Source organism: Uloborus diversus, chromosome 2 (assembly GCF_026930045.1).
Source record: "Uloborus diversus isolate 005 chromosome 2, Udiv.v.3.1, whole genome shotgun sequence".
Classification (NCBI taxonomy): Eukaryota; Metazoa; Arthropoda; class Arachnida; order Araneae; family Uloboridae; genus Uloborus; species Uloborus diversus.
Window position 1 is genome coordinate 1367806 of NC_072732.1, and position 21569 is coordinate 1389374.

Genomic DNA, 21569 nt, shown 5'->3' on the forward strand with positions numbered 1-21569 from the left:
CTTTATGCAGCCGGTCGGATATCCGAATGCTATAAACAGTACCGACTGCTCACCATCCTAACGGAGGTCATTGCTCTTAGAAAGGAAAACTGATCCAAGCTTTTGCCCAGTGTAGAGAGAAAAACTAAGAATACTTAAGTACTAAGTTTTTATTTAGTCATGAAAGAAGGTGTATCGGGCATGTGGACTCCCTCAGGGAGAATTTTCAAAAGAATTCACTCCAAAAATGGGTAGGGGCCACACTGGCCCCTACAGTCTTGCTAGGTATACAGAAAATGTCAGTCGTTCTAGTGTTAAAGCAGAAACTAATGGAATTTTCTGACTTTTCATTATATGACACTATTTGAATGCTTGTTTAATCATTTAATCATTCACCCCATAGTACTGTAAATATTGATCCTCATACCTAGAAAGACGGGAGGGGCCACAGTGGCCCCTAAGCATTTTGACAATTAAAACATTTATTTTTTTCCTTTCTCCTAACTGTTGTAGCATAAAAAAATGCCATTCACTCTAGTTTAACCTGTAACTTCCCCTTTATGCAGCCGGTCGGATATCCGAATGCTATAAACAGTACCGACTGCTCACCATCCTAACGGAGGTCATTGCTCTTAGAAAGGAAAACTGATCCAAGCTTTTGCCCAGTGTAGAGAGAAAAACTAAGAATACTTAAGTACTAAGTTTTTATTTAGTCATGAAAGAAGGTGTATCGGGCATGTGGACTCCCTCAGGGAGAATTTTCAAAAGAATTCACTCCAAAAATGGGTAGGGGCCACACTGGCCCCTACAGTCTTGCTAGGTATACAGAAAATGTCAGTCGTTCTAGTGTTAAAGCAGAAACTAATGGAATTTTCTGACTTTTCATTATATGACACTATTTGAATGCTTGTTTAATCATTTAATCATTCACCCCATAGTACTGTAAATATTGATCCTCATACCTAGAAAGACGGGAGGGGCCACAGTGGCCCCTAAGCATTTTGACAATTAAAACATTTATTTTTTTCCTTTCTCCTAACTGTTGTAGCATAAAAAAATGCCATTCACTCTAGTTTAACCTGTAACTTCCCCTTTATGCAGCCGGTCGGATATCCGAATGCTATAAACAGTACCGACTGCTCACCATCCTAACGGAGGTCATTGCTCTTAGAAAGGAAAACTGATCCAAGCTTTTGCCCAGTGTAGAGAGAAAAACTAAGAATACTTAAGTACTAAGTTTTTATTTAGTCATGAAAGAAGGTGTATCGGGCATGTGGACTCCCTCAGGGAGAATTTTCAAAAGAATTCACTCCAAAAATGGGTAGGGGCCACACTGGCCCCTACAGTCTTGCTAGGTATACAGAAAATGTCAGTCGTTCTAGTGTTAAAGCAGAAACTAATGGAATTTTCTGACTTTTCATTATATGACACTATTTGAATGCTTGTTTAATCATTTAATCATTCACCCCATAGTACTGTAAATATTGATCCTCATACCTAGAAAGACGGGAGGGGCCACAGTGGCCCCTAAGCATTTTGACAATTAAAACATTTATTTTTTTCCTTTCTCCTAACTGTTGTAGCATAAAAAAATGCCATTCACTCTAGTTTAACCTGTAACTTCCCCTTTATGCAGCCGGTCGGATATCCGAATGCTATAAACAGTACCGACTGCTCACCATCCTAACGGAGGTCATTGCTCTTAGAAAGGAAAACTGATCCAAGCTTTTGCCCAGTGTAGAGAGAAAAACTAAGAATACTTAAGTACTAAGTTTTTATTTAGTCATGAAAGAAGGTGTATCGGGCATGTGGACTCCCTCAGGGAGAATTTTCAAAAGAATTCACTCCAAAAATGGGTAGGGGCCACACTGGCCCCTACAGTCTTGCTAGGTATACAGAAAATGTCAGTCGTTCTAGTGTTAAAGCAGAAACTAATGGAATTTTCTGACTTTTCATTATATGACACTATTTGAATGCTTGTTTAATCATTTAATCATTCACCCCATAGTACTGTAAATATTGATCCTCATACCTAGAAAGACGGGAGGGGCCACAGTGGCCCCTAAGCATTTTGACAATTAAAACATTTATTTTTTTCCTTTCTCCTAACTGTTGTAGCATAAAAAAATGCCATTCACTCTAGTTTAACCTGTAACTTCCCCTTTATGCAGCCGGTCGGATATCCGAATGCTATAAACAGTACCGACTGCTCACCATCCTAACGGAGGTCATTGCTCTTAGAAAGGAAAACTGATCCAAGCTTTTGCCCAGTGTAGAGAGAAAAACTAAGAATACTTAAGTACTAAGTTTTTATTTAGTCATGAAAGAAGGTGTATCGGGCATGTGGACTCCCTCAGGGAGAATTTTCAAAAGAATTCACTCCAAAAATGGGTAGGGGCCACACTGGCCCCTACAGTCTTGCTAGGTATACAGAAAATGTCAGTCGTTCTAGTGTTAAAGCAGAAACTAATGGAATTTTCTGACTTTTCATTATATGACACTATTTGAATGCTTGTTTAATCATTTAATCATTCACCCCATAGTACTGTAAATATTGATCCTCATACCTAGAAAGACGGGAGGGGCCACAGTGGCCCCTAAGCATTTTGACAATTAAAACATTTATTTTTTTCCTTTCTCCTAACTGTTGTAGCATAAAAAAATGCCATTCACTCTAGTTTAACCTGTAACTTCCCCTTTATGCAGCCGGTCGGATATCCGAATGCTATAAACAGTACCGACTGCTCACCATCCTAACGGAGGTCATTGCTCTTAGAAAGGAAAACTGATCCAAGCTTTTGCCCAGTGTAGAGAGAAAAACTAAGAATACTTAAGTACTAAGTTTTTATTTAGTCATGAAAGAAGGTGTATCGGGCATGTGGACTCCCTCAGGGAGAATTTTCAAAAGAATTCACTCCAAAAATGGGTAGGGGCCACACTGGCCCCTACAGTCTTGCTAGGTATACAGAAAATGTCAGTCGTTCTAGTGTTAAAGCAGAAACTAATGGAATTTTCTGACTTTTCATTATATGACACTATTTGAATGCTTGTTTAATCATTTAATCATTCACCCCATAGTACTGTAAATATTGATCCTCATACCTAGAAAGACGGGAGGGGCCACAGTGGCCCCTAAGCGTTTAGACAATTAAAACATTTATTTTTTTCCTTTCTCCTAACTGTTGTAGCATAAAAAAATGCCATTCACTCTCGTTTAACCTGTAGCTTCCTCTTCATGCAGCCGATCGGATATCCGAATGCTATAAACAGTACCGACTGCTCACCATCCTAACGGAGGTCATTGCTCTTAGAAAGGAAAACTGATCCAAGCTTTTGCCCAGTGTAGAGAGAAAAACTAAGAATACTTAAGTACTAAGTTTTTATTTAGTCATGAAAGAAGGTGTATCGGGCATGTGGACTCCCTCAGGGAGAATTTTCAAAAGAATTCACTCCAAAAATGGGTAGGGGCCACACTGGCCCCTACAGTCTTGCTAGGTATACAGAAAATGTCAGTCGTTCTAGTGTTAAAGCAGAAACTAATGGAATTTTCTGACTTTTCATTATATGACACTATTTGAATGCTTGTTTAATCATTTAATCATTCACCCCATAGTACTGTAAATATTGATCCTCATACCTAGAAAGACGGGAGGGGCCACAGTGGCCCCTAAGCGTTTAGACAATTAAAACATTTATTTTTTTCCTTTCTCCTAACTGTTGTAGCATAAAAAAATGCCATTCACTCTCGTTTAACCTGTAGCTTCCCCTTTATGCAGCCGGTCGGATATCCGAATGCTATAAACAGTACCGACTGCTCACCATCCTAACGGAGGTCATTGCTCTTAGAAAGGAAAACTGATCCAAGCTTTTGCCCAGTGTAGAGAGAAAAACTAAGAATACTTAAGTACTAAGTTTTTATTTAGTCATGAAAGAAGGTGTATCGGGCATGTGGACTCCCTCAGGGAGAATTTTCAAAAGAATTCACTCCAAAAATGGGTAGGGGCCACACTGGCCCCTACAGTCTTGCTAGGTATACAGAAAATGTCAGTCGTTCTAGTGTTAAAGCAGAAACTAATGGAATTTTCTGACTTTTCATTATATGACACTATTTGAATGCTTGTTTAATCATTTAATCATTCACCCCATAGTACTGTAAATATTGATCCTCATACCTAGAAAGACGGGAGGGGCCACAGTGGCCCCTAAGCGTTTAGACAATTAAAACATTTATTTTTTTCCTTTCTCCTAACTGTTGTAGCATAAAAAAATGCCATTCACTCTCGTTTAACCTGTAGCTTCCTCTTCATGCAGCCGATCGGATATCCGAATGCTATAAACAGTACCGACTGCTCACCATCCTAACGGAGGTCATTGCTCTTAGAAAGGAAAACTGATCCAAGCTTTTGCCCAGTGTAGAGAGAAAAACTAAGAATACTTAAGTACTAAGTTTTTATTTAGTCATGAAAGAAGGTGTATCGGGCATGTGGACTCCCTCAGGGAGAATTTTCAAAAGAATTCACTCCAAAAATGGGTAGGGGCCACACTGGCCCCTACAGTCTTGCTAGGTATACAGAAAATGTCAGTCGTTCTAGTGTTAAAGCAGAAACTAATGGAATTTTCTGACTTTTCATTATATGACACTATTTGAATGCTTGTTTAATCATTTAATCATTCACCCCATAGTACTGTAAATATTGATCCTCATACCTAGAAAGACGGGAGGGGCCACAGTGGCCCCTAAGCATTTTGACAATTAAAACATTTATTTTTTTCCTTTCTCCTAACTGTTGTAGCATAAAAAAATGCCATTCACTCTAGTTTAACCTGTAACTTCCCCTTTATGCAGCCGGTCGGATATCCGAATGCTATAAACAGTACCGACTGCTCACCATCCTAACGGAGGTCATTGCTCTTAGAAAGGAAAACTGATCCAAGCTTTTGCCCAGTGTAGAGAGAAAAACTAAGAATACTTAAGTACTAAGTTTTTATTTAGTCATGAAAGAAGGTGTATCGGGCATGTGGACTCCCTCAGGGAGAATTTTCAAAAGAATTCACTCCAAAAATGGGTAGGGGCCACACTGGCCCCTTCAGTCTTGCTAGGTATACAGAAAATGTCAGTCGTTCTAGTGTTAAAGCAGAAACTAATGGAATTTTCTGACTATTCATTATATGACACTATTTGAATGCTTGTTTAATCATTTAATCATTCACCCCATAGTACTGTAAATATTGATCCTCATACCTAGAAAGACGGGAGGGGCCACAGTGGCCCCTAAGCATTTTGACAATTAAAACATTTATTTTTTTCCTTTCTCCTAACTGTTGTAGCATAAAAAAATGCCATTCACTCTAGTTTAACCTGTAACTTCCCCTTTATGCAGCCGGTCGGATATCCGAATGCTATAAACAGTACCGACTGCTCACCATCCTAACGGAGGTCATTGCTCTTAGAAAGGAAAACTGATCCAAGCTTTTGCCCAGTGTAGAGAGAAAAACTAAGAATACTTAAGTACTAAGTTTTTATTTAGTCATGAAAGAAGGTGTATCGGGCATGTGGACTCCCTCAGGGAGAATTTTCAAAAGAATTCACTCCAAAAATGGGTAGGGGCCACACTGGCCCCTTCAGTCTTGCTAGGTATACAGAAAATGTCAGTCGTTCTAGTGTTAAAGCAGAAACTAATGGAATTTTCTGACTTTTCATTATATGACACTATTTGAATGCTTGTTTAATCATTTAATCATTCACCCCATAGTACTGTAAATATTGATCCTCATACCTAGAAAGACGGGAGGGGCCACAGTGGCCCCTAAGCATTTTGACAATTAAAACATTTATTTTTTTCCTTTCTCCTAACTGTTGTAGCATAAAAAAATGCCATTCACTCTAGTTTAACCTGTAACTTCCCCTTTATGCAGCCGGTCGGATATCCGAATGCTATAAACAGTACCGACTGCTCACCATCCTAACGGAGGTCATTGCTCTTAGAAAGGAAAACTGATCCAAGCTTTTGCCCAGTGTAGAGAGAAAAACTAAGAATACTTAAGTACTAAGTTTTTATTTAGTCATGAAAGAAGGTGTATCGGGCATGTGGACTCCCTCAGGGAGAATTTTCAAAAGAATTCACTCCAAAAATGGGTAGGGGCCACACTGGCCCCTACAGTCTTGCTAGGTATACAGAAAATGTCAGTCGTTCTAGTGTTAAAGCAGAAACTAATGGAATTTTCTGACTTTTCATTATATGACACTATTTGAATGCTCGTTTAATCATTTAATCATTCACCCCATAGTACTGTAAATATTGATCCTCATACCTAGAAAGACGGGAGGGGCCACAGTGGCCCCTAAGCATTTTGACAATTAAAACATTTATTTTTTTCCTTTCTCCTAACTGTTGTAGCATAAAAAAATGCCATTCACTCTAGTTTAACCTGTAACTTCCCCTTTATGCAGCCGGTCGGATATCCGAATGCTATAAACAGTACCGACTGCTCACCATCCTAACGGAGGTCATTGCTCTTAGAAAGGAAAACTAATTCAACCTTTTGCCCAGTGTAGAGAGAAACACTACAAATAATTGCACACTAAGTTTTTATTTAGTCATGAAAGAAGGTGTATCGGGCATGTGGACTCCCTCAGGGAGAATTTTCAAAAGAATTCACTCCAAAAATGGGTAGGGGCCACACTGGCCCCTTCAGTCTTGCTAGGTATACAGAAAATGTCAGTCGTTCTAGTGTTAAAGCAGAAACTAATGGAATTTTCTGACTTTTCATTATATGACACTATTTGAATGCTTGTTTAATCATTTAATCATTCACCCCATAGTACTGTAAATATTGATCCTCATACCTAGAAAGACGGGAGGGGCCACAGTGGCCCCTAAGCATTTTGACAATTAAAACATTTATTTTTTTCCTTTCTCCTAACTGTTGTAGCATAAAAAAATGCCATTCACTCTAGTTTAACCTGTAACTTCCCCTTTATGCAGCCGGTCGGATATCCGAATGCTATAAACAGTACCGACTGCTCACCATCCTAACGGAGGTCATTGCTCTTAGAAAGGAAAACTAATTCAACCTTTTGCCCAGTGTAGAGAGAAACACTACAAATAATTGCACACTAAGTTTTTATTTAGTCATGAAAGAAGGTGTATCGGGCATGTGGACTCCCTCAGGGAGAATTTTCAAAAGAATTCACTCCAAAAATGGGTAGGGGCCACACTGGCCCCTTCAGTCTTGCTAGGTATACAGAAAATGTCAGTCGTTCTAGTGTTAAAGCAGAAACTAATGGAATTTTCTGACTTTTCATTATATGACACTATTTGAATGCTTGTTTAATCATTTAATCATTCACCCCATAGTACTGTAAATATTGATCCTCATACCTAGAAAGACGGGAGGGGCCACAGTGGCCCCTAAGCATTTTGACAATTAAAACATTTATTTTTTTCCTTTCTCCTAACTGTTGTAGCATAAAAAAATGCCATTCACTCTAGTTTAACCTGTAACTTCCCCTTTATGCAGCCGGTCGGATATCCGAATGCTATAAACAGTACCGACTGCTCACCATCCTAACGGAGGTCATTGCTCTTAGAAAGGAAAACTAATTCAACCTTTTGCCCAGTGTAGAGAGAAACACTACAAATAATTGCACACTAAGTTTTTATTTAGTCATGAAAGAAGGTGTATCGGGCATGTGGACTCCCTCAGGGAGAATTTTCAAAAGAATTCACTCCAAAAATGGGTAGGGGCCACACTGGCCCCTTCAGTCTTGCTAGGTATACAGAAAATGTCAGTCGTTCTAGTGTTAAAGCAGAAACTAATGGAATTTTCTGACTTTTCATTATATGACACTATTTGAATGCTTGTTTAATCATTTAATCATTCACCCCATAGTACTGTAAATATTGATCCTCATACCTAGAAAGACGGGAGGGGCCACAGTGGCCCCTAAGCATTTTGACAATTAAAACATTTATTTTTTTCCTTTCTCCTAACTGTTGTAGCATAAAAAAATGCCATTCACTCTAGTTTAACCTGTAACTTCCCCTTTATGCAGCCGGTCGGATATCCGAATGCTATAAACAGTACCGACTGCTCACCATCCTAACGGAGGTCATTGCTCTTAGAAAGGAAAACTAATTCAACCTTTTGCCCAGTGTAGAGAGAAACACTACAAATAATTGCACACTAAGTTTTTATTTAGTCATGAAAGAAGGTGTATCGGGCATGTGGACTCCCTCAGGGAGAATTTTCAAAAGAATTCACTCCAAAAATGGGTAGGGGCCACACTGGCCCCTTCAGTCTTGCTAGGTATACAGAAAATGTCAGTCGTTCTAGTGTTAAAGCAGAAACTAATGGAATTTTCTGACTTTTCATTATATGACACTATTTGAATGCTTGTTTAATCATTTAATCATTCACCCCATAGTACTGTAAATATTGATCCTCATACCTAGAAAGACGGGAGGGGCCACAGTGGCCCCTAAGCATTTTGACAATTAAAACATTTATTTTTTTCCTTTCTCCTAACTGTTGTAGCATAAAAAAATGCCATTCACTCTAGTTTAACCTGTAACTTCCCCTTTATGCAGCCGGTCGGATATCCGAATGCTATAAACAGTACCGACTGCTCACCATCCTAACGGAGGTCATTGCTCTTAGAAAGGAAAACTAATTCAACCTTTTGCCCAGTGTAGAGAGAAACACTACAAATAATTGCACACTAAGTTTTTATTTAGTCATGAAAGAAGGTGTATCGGGCATGTGGACTCCCTCAGGGAGAATTTTCAAAAGAATTCACTCCAAAAATGGGTAGGGGCCACACTGGCCCCTTCAGTCTTTCTAGGTATACAGAAAATGTCAGTCGTTCTAGTGTTAAAGCAGAAACTAATGGAATTTTCTGACTTTTCATTATATGACACTATTTGAATGCTTGTTTAATCATTTAATCTTTCACCCCATAGTACTGTTAATATTGATCCTCATACCTAGAAAGACGGGAGGGGCCACAGTGGCCCCTAAGCATTTTGACAATTAAAACATTTATTTTTTTCCTTTCTCCTATTTGTTCTAGCATAAAAAAAAGGCCATTCTCTCTAGTTTAACCTGTAACTTTCGCTTTGTACAGCCGATCAGATATCCAAATGCTTACCATCCTGGCGGTGGTATAACCTATACCACCTATAAACGGTACCGACTGCTCACCATCCTGACGGTGGCCATTGCTCTTAGAAAGGAAAACTAATTCAACCTTTTGCCCAGTATAAGTACCCAGTATAGAGAGAAAAACTAAAAATAATTGAGTACTATGTTTTTATTTAGTCATGAAAGAAGGTGTATTGGGCATGTGGACTCCCTCAGGAAGAATTTTTAAAAGAATTCACTCCTAAAATGGGTAGGGGCCACACTGGCCCCTTCAGTCTTTCTAGGTATACAGAAAATGTCGGTCGTTCTAGTGTTAAAGCAGAAATGAGTATTTTTTTTTTTAAAGTGGAGTCAATCGATTCGGCAAGTGAGGCATCCATCTATCGTCGAATCCCTCGAAACGCCGACGGAAACGAAGGGAGAGCCTCACCCTCCTGGCCGAGGCGTCCAGTTCGGACTTGGCGACGACCGTGTGTCTGTCCCAGTAGTCTCCGTCCCTCCTCTCCAGGGCAGACTTGGCACTCTCCAGCCCCTCGCAGAGCTCCTTCAGGCTCCGATTCAGCGCCTCCAGCTTCGAGTTCTCCACCGAGCACCTATAAGGGGAGAGAGAGAGACACGGTTTATACGAGCGATGAAGGGTGAAACGGTAAAATATCGGTTGCACTCTACCCAGGGTTGGAAAACATAGACTAATACGAGGCGTAGTTTTAAAGTAAGTTCCGTTTTGAAATAAAAAGAGAACGAGTACAGATAGAGCAAAGACATTTATTGCACAAAAATCTACCATCCTCACGCTACATTTCGACACTGCTCCAGTGATTTTCCAGACATTTGTCATAGCGTGGTACAGGTTTTTGTATACCTATTCATAGAAAATTGCCGCCCGTGTAGTCAGCCAAGGGATAACATGTTCTCTGAGCTCATTATGGCTGTTGTGCCACAGACCACCTTGGAAAGACTTTAGATGCCGAAACAAATGAAAGATGCTGTGAGCGAGGAGAGGGCACACCAGAGGATGTTCAAAAACGCCCCAGCCGAAGCCCTGTAAGAGTCCTCATGGTTGACTAAACGGGCGGTAACTTTGTACGAATAGGTATACAAAAACCGAAAAAACATATATACCGAGATACATACCGATGGTAAAATATTGGTTGCACTCTACCCAGGGTTCGAAAATCTCTACATAGTATAAAATGAAGTCCCCAAAAAGCGTCTGTGTGTTTGAACTCGCAAAACTCGAGAACTACTCGGCCGATTTCGCTGAAATTTTCACAAATTGTTACTTTAAGTACTGAAAAGGTTTGCAGACCAGTTCGAAAACAATTCGAGGAATAGTTCTTTTTTTATTCCAATTTAGGCCCAATTTTCACATAAATTGACAAATATGGGGGTAAAAAATGACTCGCAAATAGTAATATTATATATCGTTGGAAGGAGCAGAATTTTCCGAGTTCTACGCAATTTGTTTCAATCATTTAACTTAATTACGGCAAGAGTTACAGTGCCCGCCACTAATAAAATCACTGGATTATAAAATCAGCCGATTTATAGAATCCAATCTGGAAGAATAGAATCATTTCTATGTCAAAACATGTTCGATTTATCCTTTAATAAAATCATCCTCGCCGTTTTACAAAATCAAACTTTTGGAGAGCATATGTTAATTCTTCTCTGAATAGAACCAGGATTTTATTTTTTCTTTCAAGGATTTAAAACGTTGCAGCACTAATAAAGAAACATTGCTCATTCAGCTATCTACAGGGGCTTACAGTTCATTTTTACAATTGAGTTAAAATTGTTAGCTAGCAAGTCGTGACGACTTGAGTGTGAAAGATTAATTCGAAATTTTGAATTAGTATGACAAGCTTCATAAATGTAGTAAGTGTGATGCTGCAATTAAATTAGGGATTTCTCAATCTTTACTTTCAAATTCTCTTATTCAAACAACAATAAGTCAATATTTTAAGACCCTTGAGAAATTTTAAACATGTACCTTATGTAAGTTAAAATGTCAACTGTATTTTGCAACTGAACTAAAATAATACAACACAATTAGACTAAAAATAAAATACAACTAATCGTAATTTATTTCTTTTTTAGAGTATTTATGCTTAAAAACCTTTTATTTTTTCCAGTGCATGAGTGCCGGTTTATAAAATCAGCCGCTTTATAAAATCAAAATGTCCTCAGAACGAATGTGATTTTAATAAGCGGCGGGCACTGTATTTACCTTTTTAACTCGAATTTGTTTAGGCTTAGCTGAACTTTAGGTAGTACTTTCATCATTAAATTTACCAATAAAAAGTGAAGGAATTGTCGGACAGTTTTCTTTTCGACACCATTGGAAAAGGCGACGCTTTTTACTCCAGATCTAACTCGACCCAAGGTCGAAAGTTTAACCCTCCATCCCCATTAGAAAAAAAAGTTACAAGCGAATAAAATGAATTTCAAAAATCTGCTCTCTGTTCAAGCTTTCAACCATTTTATTTTGCGTTTCCACGGTAACGCTTTTTGAATCCATTATTTCCATCTTTCTCATTTTCAATTCTGAAACTTATTTTATTTTGTGTTTCCATGGTTATGCTTTTCAAATCCATCTTTCTCATTTTATTTTAATTTCTTAAAAGAATTTCAATATCTGTCGTCATTGTTTGGAGGGGAAATTTTGCATGTTTTTTTTTTATTTTCTTTTATTTATGCCTGATTGTTAAATATACGTCACTTGACACAATTTTTATTTTCAAAGTAGACCGGGCAAAGCAGCTAGTTAACAATAAAGTATTGCATCCATAGAGGCAGTGTTTGCGCTCAACTATCCGTAACCTGGGTCCCAGGGACCCATTAATGAAATAGATTTGGGTCCTTTGGTGGAAAAAATGAGTCCCTTAAATTTTAAACAGAAAATCTTAGTGTGTGAATGAATCAGGCCCGTGTCCAGAATTTCATAAAGGGAGGGGTTTTGGTTTCAATGTTTTTTCGTTCTTACCTGCACTGTCAGAAAAACACAACAGTGGCTCAAATAATTCATTTCTGTTTAACGGCCACAATGAGGGGCATAGCGATGTGTGTGGGAAGGAGGGGGGGGGGTCCAAAATCTCAGAAGATGTCTTTTCAAGTGATATTACCAATTCTATTATTGTACATTTTATATACAGTAGACATGCCTAGTTTTTATTCGGCTCATGTTTATCTGGATCAAACTTGTATAGTTAAAAAATATATATTTACTTAAATAATAATTTAAAATTGTGAGTGCAAAACAGTGCTGCAACTAGAAAATAAGTTTTAAGGGAGACATGTTGAAAAATATTCTAATCTGATAAGGGTGCCGGGGTTCCTCCCCCGGAAAATTTTGAAATTTTTAGTACTGAAAACGGAATTTTAGACGGTTTTTGGCTCTGCGGAAATTTGTAGAAATTCAAGGCGTGGAACGCGATTATACGCGTTATGGCAAGGAATGCGGCTCAGAGACTCTCCCTAATCGTTTTTTTTTCTTGAAAAATAGATTAAAATTTATTTTTAATCTCCCTTTCAAATTTTTGAAATTGAAGTTCCAAAAACGCAATTGCAGATTAACTTTGAAGATTTTTACGAGGATTCTGATGCTAACCCCTGGATTTTCCTATAAAGTTCTAAAACTTTAAGCAGTATTCTAAGATATTAGGAGGAGAGGTTCAGAGGTTATTCTACTTAAATTTTTTGTTAGTTTTGTTTGAAGAACCTAATTTTTGATGATATTAAAGGAAGGCGATTCAAGGACTCTTGCTCGCAATTTTTCTGAAACTGGAGTCTCAAAAACGCAGTTGTACGACCATATTTAGTAAAATTAGGGCCCTTTTAAAACTGAAACAAAACCAAACCCGAGTTTCGGCGACGCAATTTTAAACAATTTTGATAGAATAAGCGATGTTGTTCGAAGGCTTTTCCTGGAAATTTTGCGAAACTGAAGATCTGGAAACCAAAGTTTGAAATTCTCTGTAATGCTATTGGCACGTGTGGGGGGGAGGGGGTCGTAGAAGTAGCATTTTGTAGAAGATTTTATTATTTTCAGACAAACTAGAAAAAAGGGGGAAAAAATGCTGGGAAACTTCAATGAGAATGTTTTGTTTTTTTAAATACCATAAACAAACTTCAACATTAAAGTTAATTTTAAGTCAAATTTACACATTTCTTTGGTTTTTATTATGTTTCCACTATGGGAGGGGTTTAACCCCTAAAACCCTCCCCTTGGACACGGCTCTGGAATGAATAATATAAAAATATTTATACTTGGGGGGGGGGGAGGCATGAAATAAAATAAATTGTTTATTTTTGCCCTAAGTTTTTGTGATTTTATCATTGTAAAATTATTTTCAAATAATACACTTGCAAGACTTAGTTATGTGAGAAACTATTTGGTCAGTTACAATGAGATTAACTCAAAATTTACTTTAAAAATGGGTTTTACCATAAAATTTAAAACAAGTGCCTCTGATTGATCAAGCAAAAAGCACTCCCTTAACCTTTGTTTTCCTGGAAATTTTTCTTAGCGAAAAAAGCAAACAGAATCCCCCCCCCCCTTCCCAATTATCATTGGCAATTAGATAATAATAATAATAAATCGCAAGCGAATGAACCCAACGCAAAAATCGCGATCACAAAAACGAAAAAAAATTTTTTTTAATCGCGCCATTTTGAAAATGGCGCGATCGATTAATACCCGACTTTTGCAAGTCCAAATAAAAATAACCCATCAAAAAGAGATCAATTATTAGAAAAAGAACAAGGTTAAAGCGCTTTTGTATAAAATTCAAGTATTCATAAGCAATTTAACAAGAAAAATGTAAAGTTCCGAACTCTTTGTGTTTAGCGCGATCTGGAAAATGTTCGCCATTTTTTTTTTCTCCCCTCTTTTTATTGGGGATGCGAAGTGATGATTTTCAAAATTAATTCTGGTTACATGAATGCCAAATTGCAATATTTTTACTGTACAATTGTCTTGTATTAATCCTGAAGATTGCATTGAAAACCTCTCTTTTTTTTAGTCTTCATTTCTGTTTTTAGGAATTTCCTCAAGATAAAAGTTGAGGGAAAGCTTATTCTTAAAATACAGTACAATGGGCTACTTGTGAACTTGCTCCCGGAGCTCTGCCTAGGAGGTCACTGTAAGCTCCAGTCTTATCACTAAAATTCCATTGACTGGTCCACAATTGGGGTGTGTTTGAATAGCTGATAAACAGATAGGGTCATTTTAGTCCTTTTCTGTTGATTCTCCTGGTCATTTTGAAGCTTAGAAGCATTTACTAAATAGATCTTTAGCATTTTCTCCCTTTTTTTTTCTGGTTCTTATCTTTTGGGTTTTCTGGGTCCCTGGGACCCGATTTTTCGCGGAAGTTGCGTCCCTTTCCCGCGAATTTGCGTAAAAAACCCGCTATAGCGCGTAAACGCGAACCCTGTAGAGGTAAAGAAAATCCATACTTGATGAGGTCAGCTTCCAATGTTCTGACCTTCTCTCTGTGCAAAGCGCACTCCTCTTCAAAGTTGGTCATTGCAGACAAACTCTTGAGCTGGTCTGTGGAAGAAGAAATATCAATCAAACTTTACAACAGTTTTCCCTATCTTTTTAACAGCAAAGAACAAATGAAAATAAAGCACTTTAAAACAGCCATTTTTTTTTCTTTTTAAGCGGTCACAGTACCTTTCAAACATTTTTTTTTAAATTTAAGTTAATTTTATATTTTTTGAAACCATAACATGCACACTTATTTCTTAATCAATAATTTATTTTTAAAATTTAAAAATATCCACTATTTTTTTTAAAAATTCAAAAAATTGAGAAAAATTTTAATTTTTAAAAATCCTTGTGGCTTTTTCATTTTTGCACTAATTAAAAAAAGTTTTTTGCTAAACGATCACTATAATCATCTCTAAAAATCTGTGCATTCATTTGCTTATGAGTTTATTAGAAAATTTTCTGTGATTCATTATGTAAAAAATCAAAGTTTTTTTTTAAATTTGGTTTTTAAAGGTTTAACATGCTCTCAACATTTGAGTAATTTATAAAATGCTTATCCAATGCACAGTTTTGTCAAATACGTTATCCCAATCACAAAAAGGATTACTTTAAAGCTGCATCTGTAATAGAAAAATGTCCTTAGGGATTCTAATGACATGAAAACACAAAAAAACCATCATCGAGAAAAAGCAGTTTAAAGTTTTTCTTTTGTATACGAACACATAGCGAGCATGGCCTAAAACCACTCATAACTTTTTAAATATTTGAACTACAGCAATGAAACTTTTCCCCTGTGTTCAGAATAGTTTTTGGTTCTGAAATAAGCAATAAAAATTTTTTTGATTGTTTCATCATTTTTGAGGTACGGTAACTCCTTTAAACAGAACTACTAGAACTAGAACAATATGTCACCCCCATTGTTCAAATAATAAAAATAAAATTTAATACATAAATTCATTCTTAATCTCTCTTCAACTGCCCAAATTATTATTTCTCAGAGTAGTCATTATTTATGTGTGCAGAATGTATATATATATATATGTATATATATATATATATATATATATATATATATATATATATATATATATATATATATATATATATATATATATATATAATATATATATAATATATTTATCTATATATAGAATAATTTAAGAAAATGATGTATTGAACCACAGAAAAATGGATTTTTGTTTTTATTTGCAAAACAATTTTGTGACTCTGATTAAAACCATTAACTCGTGTCATATTGCACTCATTGAGTCAGAGTGGTCAACAAAGGAATAAAACTTCTACAGAGAAATATGGTGAAATTTGATGTGACCTCACAGTCACAGTTGGTAGCAGAGAGTGAATGCTTCGCAGAATCCCTAATTTTCAATGTTTTTTTCAACCCTTCCTGAATTTTTCCCTAATTGCGATTTTCCAAAATTTGAGAAAACTTTTCATATGATACAAAAGCCAGGGCCCAATACAGGCTGATTTTGCTACCGTTTTTCGGTACCTTCACAAAAATCTTGTTTTGAAATCGGTACTTTCACAAAAATCAAGTAATAAAATCAGTAGCTTCACAAAAGCATCAAAAATTTAAAAAAAAATTAGCATTTTAAAATATAAAATTTGTTTCTCTGTTTTAAAACAAAATTTACTCATGAAATAAAATTCTAAGCAGGTTTACATGAACAATCGCTTAAATATAAACCTTTTTGTAGTATTTTAACTCATTTTTAGCTGTTTCTTGCCAAAGTGTATTTATGCAATATTATCGCAATCTTTCAACATCTGTTTTGGGAAACCGTTTTTTCTCATCATTTCCTATATTGTACACAGTACATAGACCATTAAGCTGAAATTACGATGATATTTTTCATACTTCTTAGGTTTTTAGCTCTCCCCCCCCCCAAAAAAAAACGAAACCTGTTAAAAATAATACTAGATGACATTTACGCTTTTCGAACTAAAATTTCACTTGTTCTACTTCTCTTTTACAAAAGTTAGTATGCCTCTAAAATTTCACAAAAACAATGCTGATAAAAAAAAAACTTTCACAAAAATAAAATGATGCAATACTTTCACAAAAATAGATAGCGAGAAAAAAATCCTGGATTGGCCCCTGAAAGCAGTATCCCAGTGGTAATAAATCTATATTTCTTAATAAGAATTTCCAGCACAAAAATGCGAAATTTGAACACATGCCTTTTGCTATAACGATATCTTACATTTAAACCTAGTTATAGTGATTGTTTAAAATGAAAACTCTTACAGCGGTCCTCTACATAATCATTAGACTGTTTTGCCAGCAATTTTTTGGGCCTTTGGGAGGGATTATAACAGAATTTCACTGCATATTTGGATGATAGTGTTCTTTAAGTTACGTTTAAATGAAAAGTAGCAACTGACCGAACTTACTTTGTTTGTCAACTGCTTCAATTCCAAACTTATGTGAGGAATCTCGAGCTTCTGAAGAAGTTTCTGCATAACAAAGAAAAATGTCTGTCACTTACAAGAAACTAAATTTCACTTCTCGAAAAAAAAAAAAAAAGAGTTGCATTTTGAATTCCAATAAAGTGGCAAACCAAATACAGACATAAAACAAAATGGAAGATAACCTGTGTTTTGAATTTGTTTTAAAATTAAATATTTATTCCTCTCCGTATTTAAAAATAATGTTGTTTAAAATTATATAAAGTGTGTCCCAGTTTAACCTGCAAGACCCCTATTTTCGTACTTGTTAGTCCCAGATGCATACTTTCAAACGTAAAAAAAGTCAAATTAAGAAATAGAGTCCAAGACGTTAAAAGTTGGAAGCAAAAAGGAGAATGAGTTCGAAAAGACAGAACCTAACGTTTCATACGGTCCGTATAAAACTGTTGACCTTAGGTCCCCTAACTTAGATTTAGGAAAATAATCTCCATCAAAAAATTATTTCAACACAAAAGGTTGGACATCAGTACAATAAACATTCATCGAGATATGAAACGCAGCATTTTGTGAGTTACACCATTTTACACTGGCAGTCAAAAACAACTTGGGGGGGGGGGGGACATAGCACGGCTAACAAGGGTTTAAATTATATGTTTGCATCCAGTTTTTTCAAATTATACACTTTTTTTTTATGTATATTTATGTATCATAGCACAACATATGCATTTTTTCGATAGCTTAATGCATTTAATAGGAAAAAAAACATCAAAATGTGTAGTTACATTATGTGTTTAAAATTTAATAGGGGTTGATTGCCCCCCCCCCCTCCTTTCCTCCATCGCCAAAATGACTGGCTTAATATACATATATATTGGGACTCGCATGTCGTGATACAACTGCATTGTATTTCTAAAACAAGTGCATGCCGTTTATTTTGCAATTTTAGCACATCACATTTGCTCCCTACCCTCACATTCAGTTTCCTCAAAAAACTTACTGTAATTATAACTTAAAGGTAAACAGGTACTTAACCGTTTAACCGCCGAACTATTGACGGATGATCAAATTTGAGTAATTCTTTGAAATTATGTCTATTTATGTCTAGTAAATACAGAAATAAAATAAAATTTCCAGAAAAAATTTTTTTACTATGTTTTTCAGTGTGTTCCATTTTTGGAACATTGGCGCTTTGCATGAAGTTTTTTTTTAAAGAGAATTTTTTTAAACTAAGAGTTTTGAATGCGGTTTTTGTCTTAGCATACTTTATTGCAGAAAAAGTAATATTTTAAATTGCATTTATGTACATATCAGAATTCAGAAAATCCAATACAGAAATATCTAATGCCCATGATATGAAAGGAAGCATTGCTGGTGAAGTCGTTTGTCACATTTCTTAGTCGTATCTTTTTGCACACCGCGCAACGTCCTTGGGATGCAGATACAATATAATGTCCGTCAGACATTCTTGATCGTTTATGTAAAGGACAACAAGGCCCTGGATGACTTTCTACTCGTACTTTTCTTCTTAGGAGGACAGTTGTTATTTCTCTTCAGAACTCTAAATGCTTCATCTTGACTTCGTGTAACTCACAATGAAGTAACCAACTAGCTACAACTGAAATATTCAGAGCATTACTAAAAAGATTCCACCACCATTTTTTACTCCTCAAATGAGGTCTGTAGCTCCCAAAAAGTTTATCCAAGGCGTCCACCCCCCCCCCCCCTTCATTGTATCTCTTGATAAGATGAGGTTGTGGCACATCTATCTTGCATTTCTGCGCATTTGAGTAACATTTTACAGATGCAAGTGGCTCATGTGTATAACAATTAGATGCTACTGCAACCACTGCATTATTATTCCAGCTGCACATGTACACTGATCCATCAGATCGATAGTCAAAATTTCCTCGATCTTCTTTAGAAAGGGCTTTTTTGGATTTCAGTGGACAATGGCCAGTTCGGTTTTCACGAATTGTTCCTGTTGCTCGTACAGTTTTTTTTGATAGTTGAGAAATTAAATCATATGATGTAAAAAAGTTATCAAAGTATACTTCATGCTTAGACGTGTCAGTCAAAACTGATAATAGATCATTTACAACTCTGGATCCTAATTGCACATCAGGGGATCCTTCTTTTTTGCCTGAATAAATCTCCATGGAATATGGATATCCACTTGAAGAGCACAGCATCCAAATTTTGAAGCCCAATCTTATTGGTTTTCATCTAATAAACATTTTACATGAATGCCGACCGTAGTAGGGAACCATAGATTCATCTATGCTCAATTTTTCATAAAATACACCAAATTGTTGAGGGTTTTTACACAATTCTTCGTAAATAGGGAAAACGTTTCTTAGTTTGTCATTTTGTTTTAATTCATGGTTGTCCATCAAATGAAAGTTGTTTTTTATTTTTCGAAAACGATTTTGAGGCATAACTGTTGATACAATTGGCACAGATGTATCTTCTGCACTGCTCCAATACATATCTTCAGAAGGAACAGAATGGTACCCACTCAATAGCAACAAACCAAAAAATTGTAGGATTTCATCTCTGTCAACATCTATTCTTCCTCAGTGATATTGCCTAGTTCATCAGGGGGTAATTGGCATATATCTACATCTGACAAATCCGAATCTGACAATGTCTCTAAATAAGCCACAGCTTGTTCCACAGTAAAAAATATTGTAGACATTTTTTAACATTTATGAACAGTTGGTATACGTCAAACAGAATTTCGTTTCGCTCGAAAACAAAGTTAGCGAATTATTGAACTGCATTTAAAATATGAAGAATGAAGCACTCACTAATATTATTTTTTTATTATCACGTGACAATGTTGCTGTCCGAGCAGGTGTGGATTCGGAGCCATATAGTCCGTCAAACAGAAGACTGTTATTATTTTCTTTGCTAACGAAACGTCATATCCTTTCAAAATATAAACTTACTTAGTTTTGCCAACATCTACATCAGAGTACATTCAAAATGAGAAAAAAAAGAAACATATATTACGAAAAATAAAATTTCCCCTTGGAAGTCGAACGATTTACTTCTTGGAAATTTGACTCCCTAAAAGCGCCAATGTTCCAAAATTGGAACATGCTATTTTGAAGGGGTACACCTTTCAGAAATATCATTGTACATTTCTACAAGCATTTTAAAATCATACATTGAAGTATTTTTCCCAACTATAATAAATATCATCACATTTTCTGAAAAAGCCAATTTTTGGTAAATTTTATAAGAAAAAGTTGCAAAAAGCTAAAAAAACACTCATCTTTGAAAAATCGCAATAAATAATTGGAAACATATAAACAATCAAGCAGGAAATCAAAAAATACTTTGAAATAGGACTAAACTGTGTTTAAAAAAAACTTGTTTATTTTAACGTTATTTCTTGGGAAAATTTTCACTTAAATATGATGTTCCATTTTTGGAACATTGGCGGGTAAACGGTTAAGGAGAGCTAAAAGTCACTCATGCATCAATCGATCAATAAATTATCGATAGACAGATAGCTATGTATATTGATACATAAGGGAACACAGGGTGTTTTCGAGACCGAAGTCGGTGAAACGTATCGGAAATCAGATTAACGACGACGAAAACAGTGAAACAAAAAAGGTGGTTATCATTATTCACATGGGTGCCACTCTAAAAATTGGCCAGGACTGAAAAGCGCATGGCTCCATTTCGCGACATCAAAATATTAGCGCTTAGTTTGTTTGATGTTTTAGACACATATAATAATGCTAATTCTTGATGCTGTAACTATATAGTAAAACCAAAATGTAAGATTAAGTCAAAATTAAAACCTAGATTAAAAAAATAACATATCATTGTCCAAGATTTTTAGGAGGTAAAAGCAGAAAAAGAACTTAATAATAAAATACAATAAAAAAACTTACTATTTGCTACTGCAGAAAAAAAGCTTCAGATTTTATAGTTCATGTTACATAAATAGTTCATATTTCATACAAAAAAAAAAAAAAAAAAAATAGTAATTAAAAAAAATTCAGGTATGAGATTCTTGGCTATAAGATGCATTGTGATAAAAACTTTAATAAAATTTTCCAGATTAAGATAAGAATGGTTGAAATCAACAGATTGAGTGACTTATTTAATTATTTTTGGGGAAAGAAAACAGCTTATCTTTTTAACTTTAGCAGATGGGTCAGTTTTTTCTCCTCAGAAGAATAAGACTTTTTTTGAGAGTGAGAGATTCAAAAGTAAAGATTTGCTTCATCTATAAAAATCATTTTGAACATGGGAAAAAAAAATCCGACGGCCGAAATTTTTGAAAAGACGGAATTCCGTCCCTTGAACTGAAGTGTGGCAACCATGATTATTCAGTTATTATTTGTTGTTCGATGAAAAATAATGAAGTTCAGAGTATTTTTCATAAAATTAAAATTTTTATAAAATTACGGTAAAGGTAAGTACTCTTACGTATAAAGTTGTAGTACTTGTGCCCACTTAAAATGAGTTTTATGACATTGTTTATTTAATTAGATCAAAGTAG

The 21569-nt window shown here is 35.7% G+C and overlaps 1 protein-coding gene across 1 annotated transcript in view; it reads right to left on the minus strand.

Annotated features, from left to right (window-relative positions):
• LOC129216850 (sarcolemmal membrane-associated protein-like) overlaps positions 1-21569 on the minus strand; it is a gene marked incomplete at its 5' end in the record, with an annotated part of 105097 nt that overhangs the window by 16391 nt on the left and 67137 nt on the right. The window contains 3 exon segments of the mRNA XM_054851062.1: positions 9554-9716; positions 14581-14674; positions 17033-17095. Of these exon segments, the coding sequence (XP_054707037.1) occupies positions 9554-9716; positions 14581-14674; positions 17033-17095 (320 nt within the window).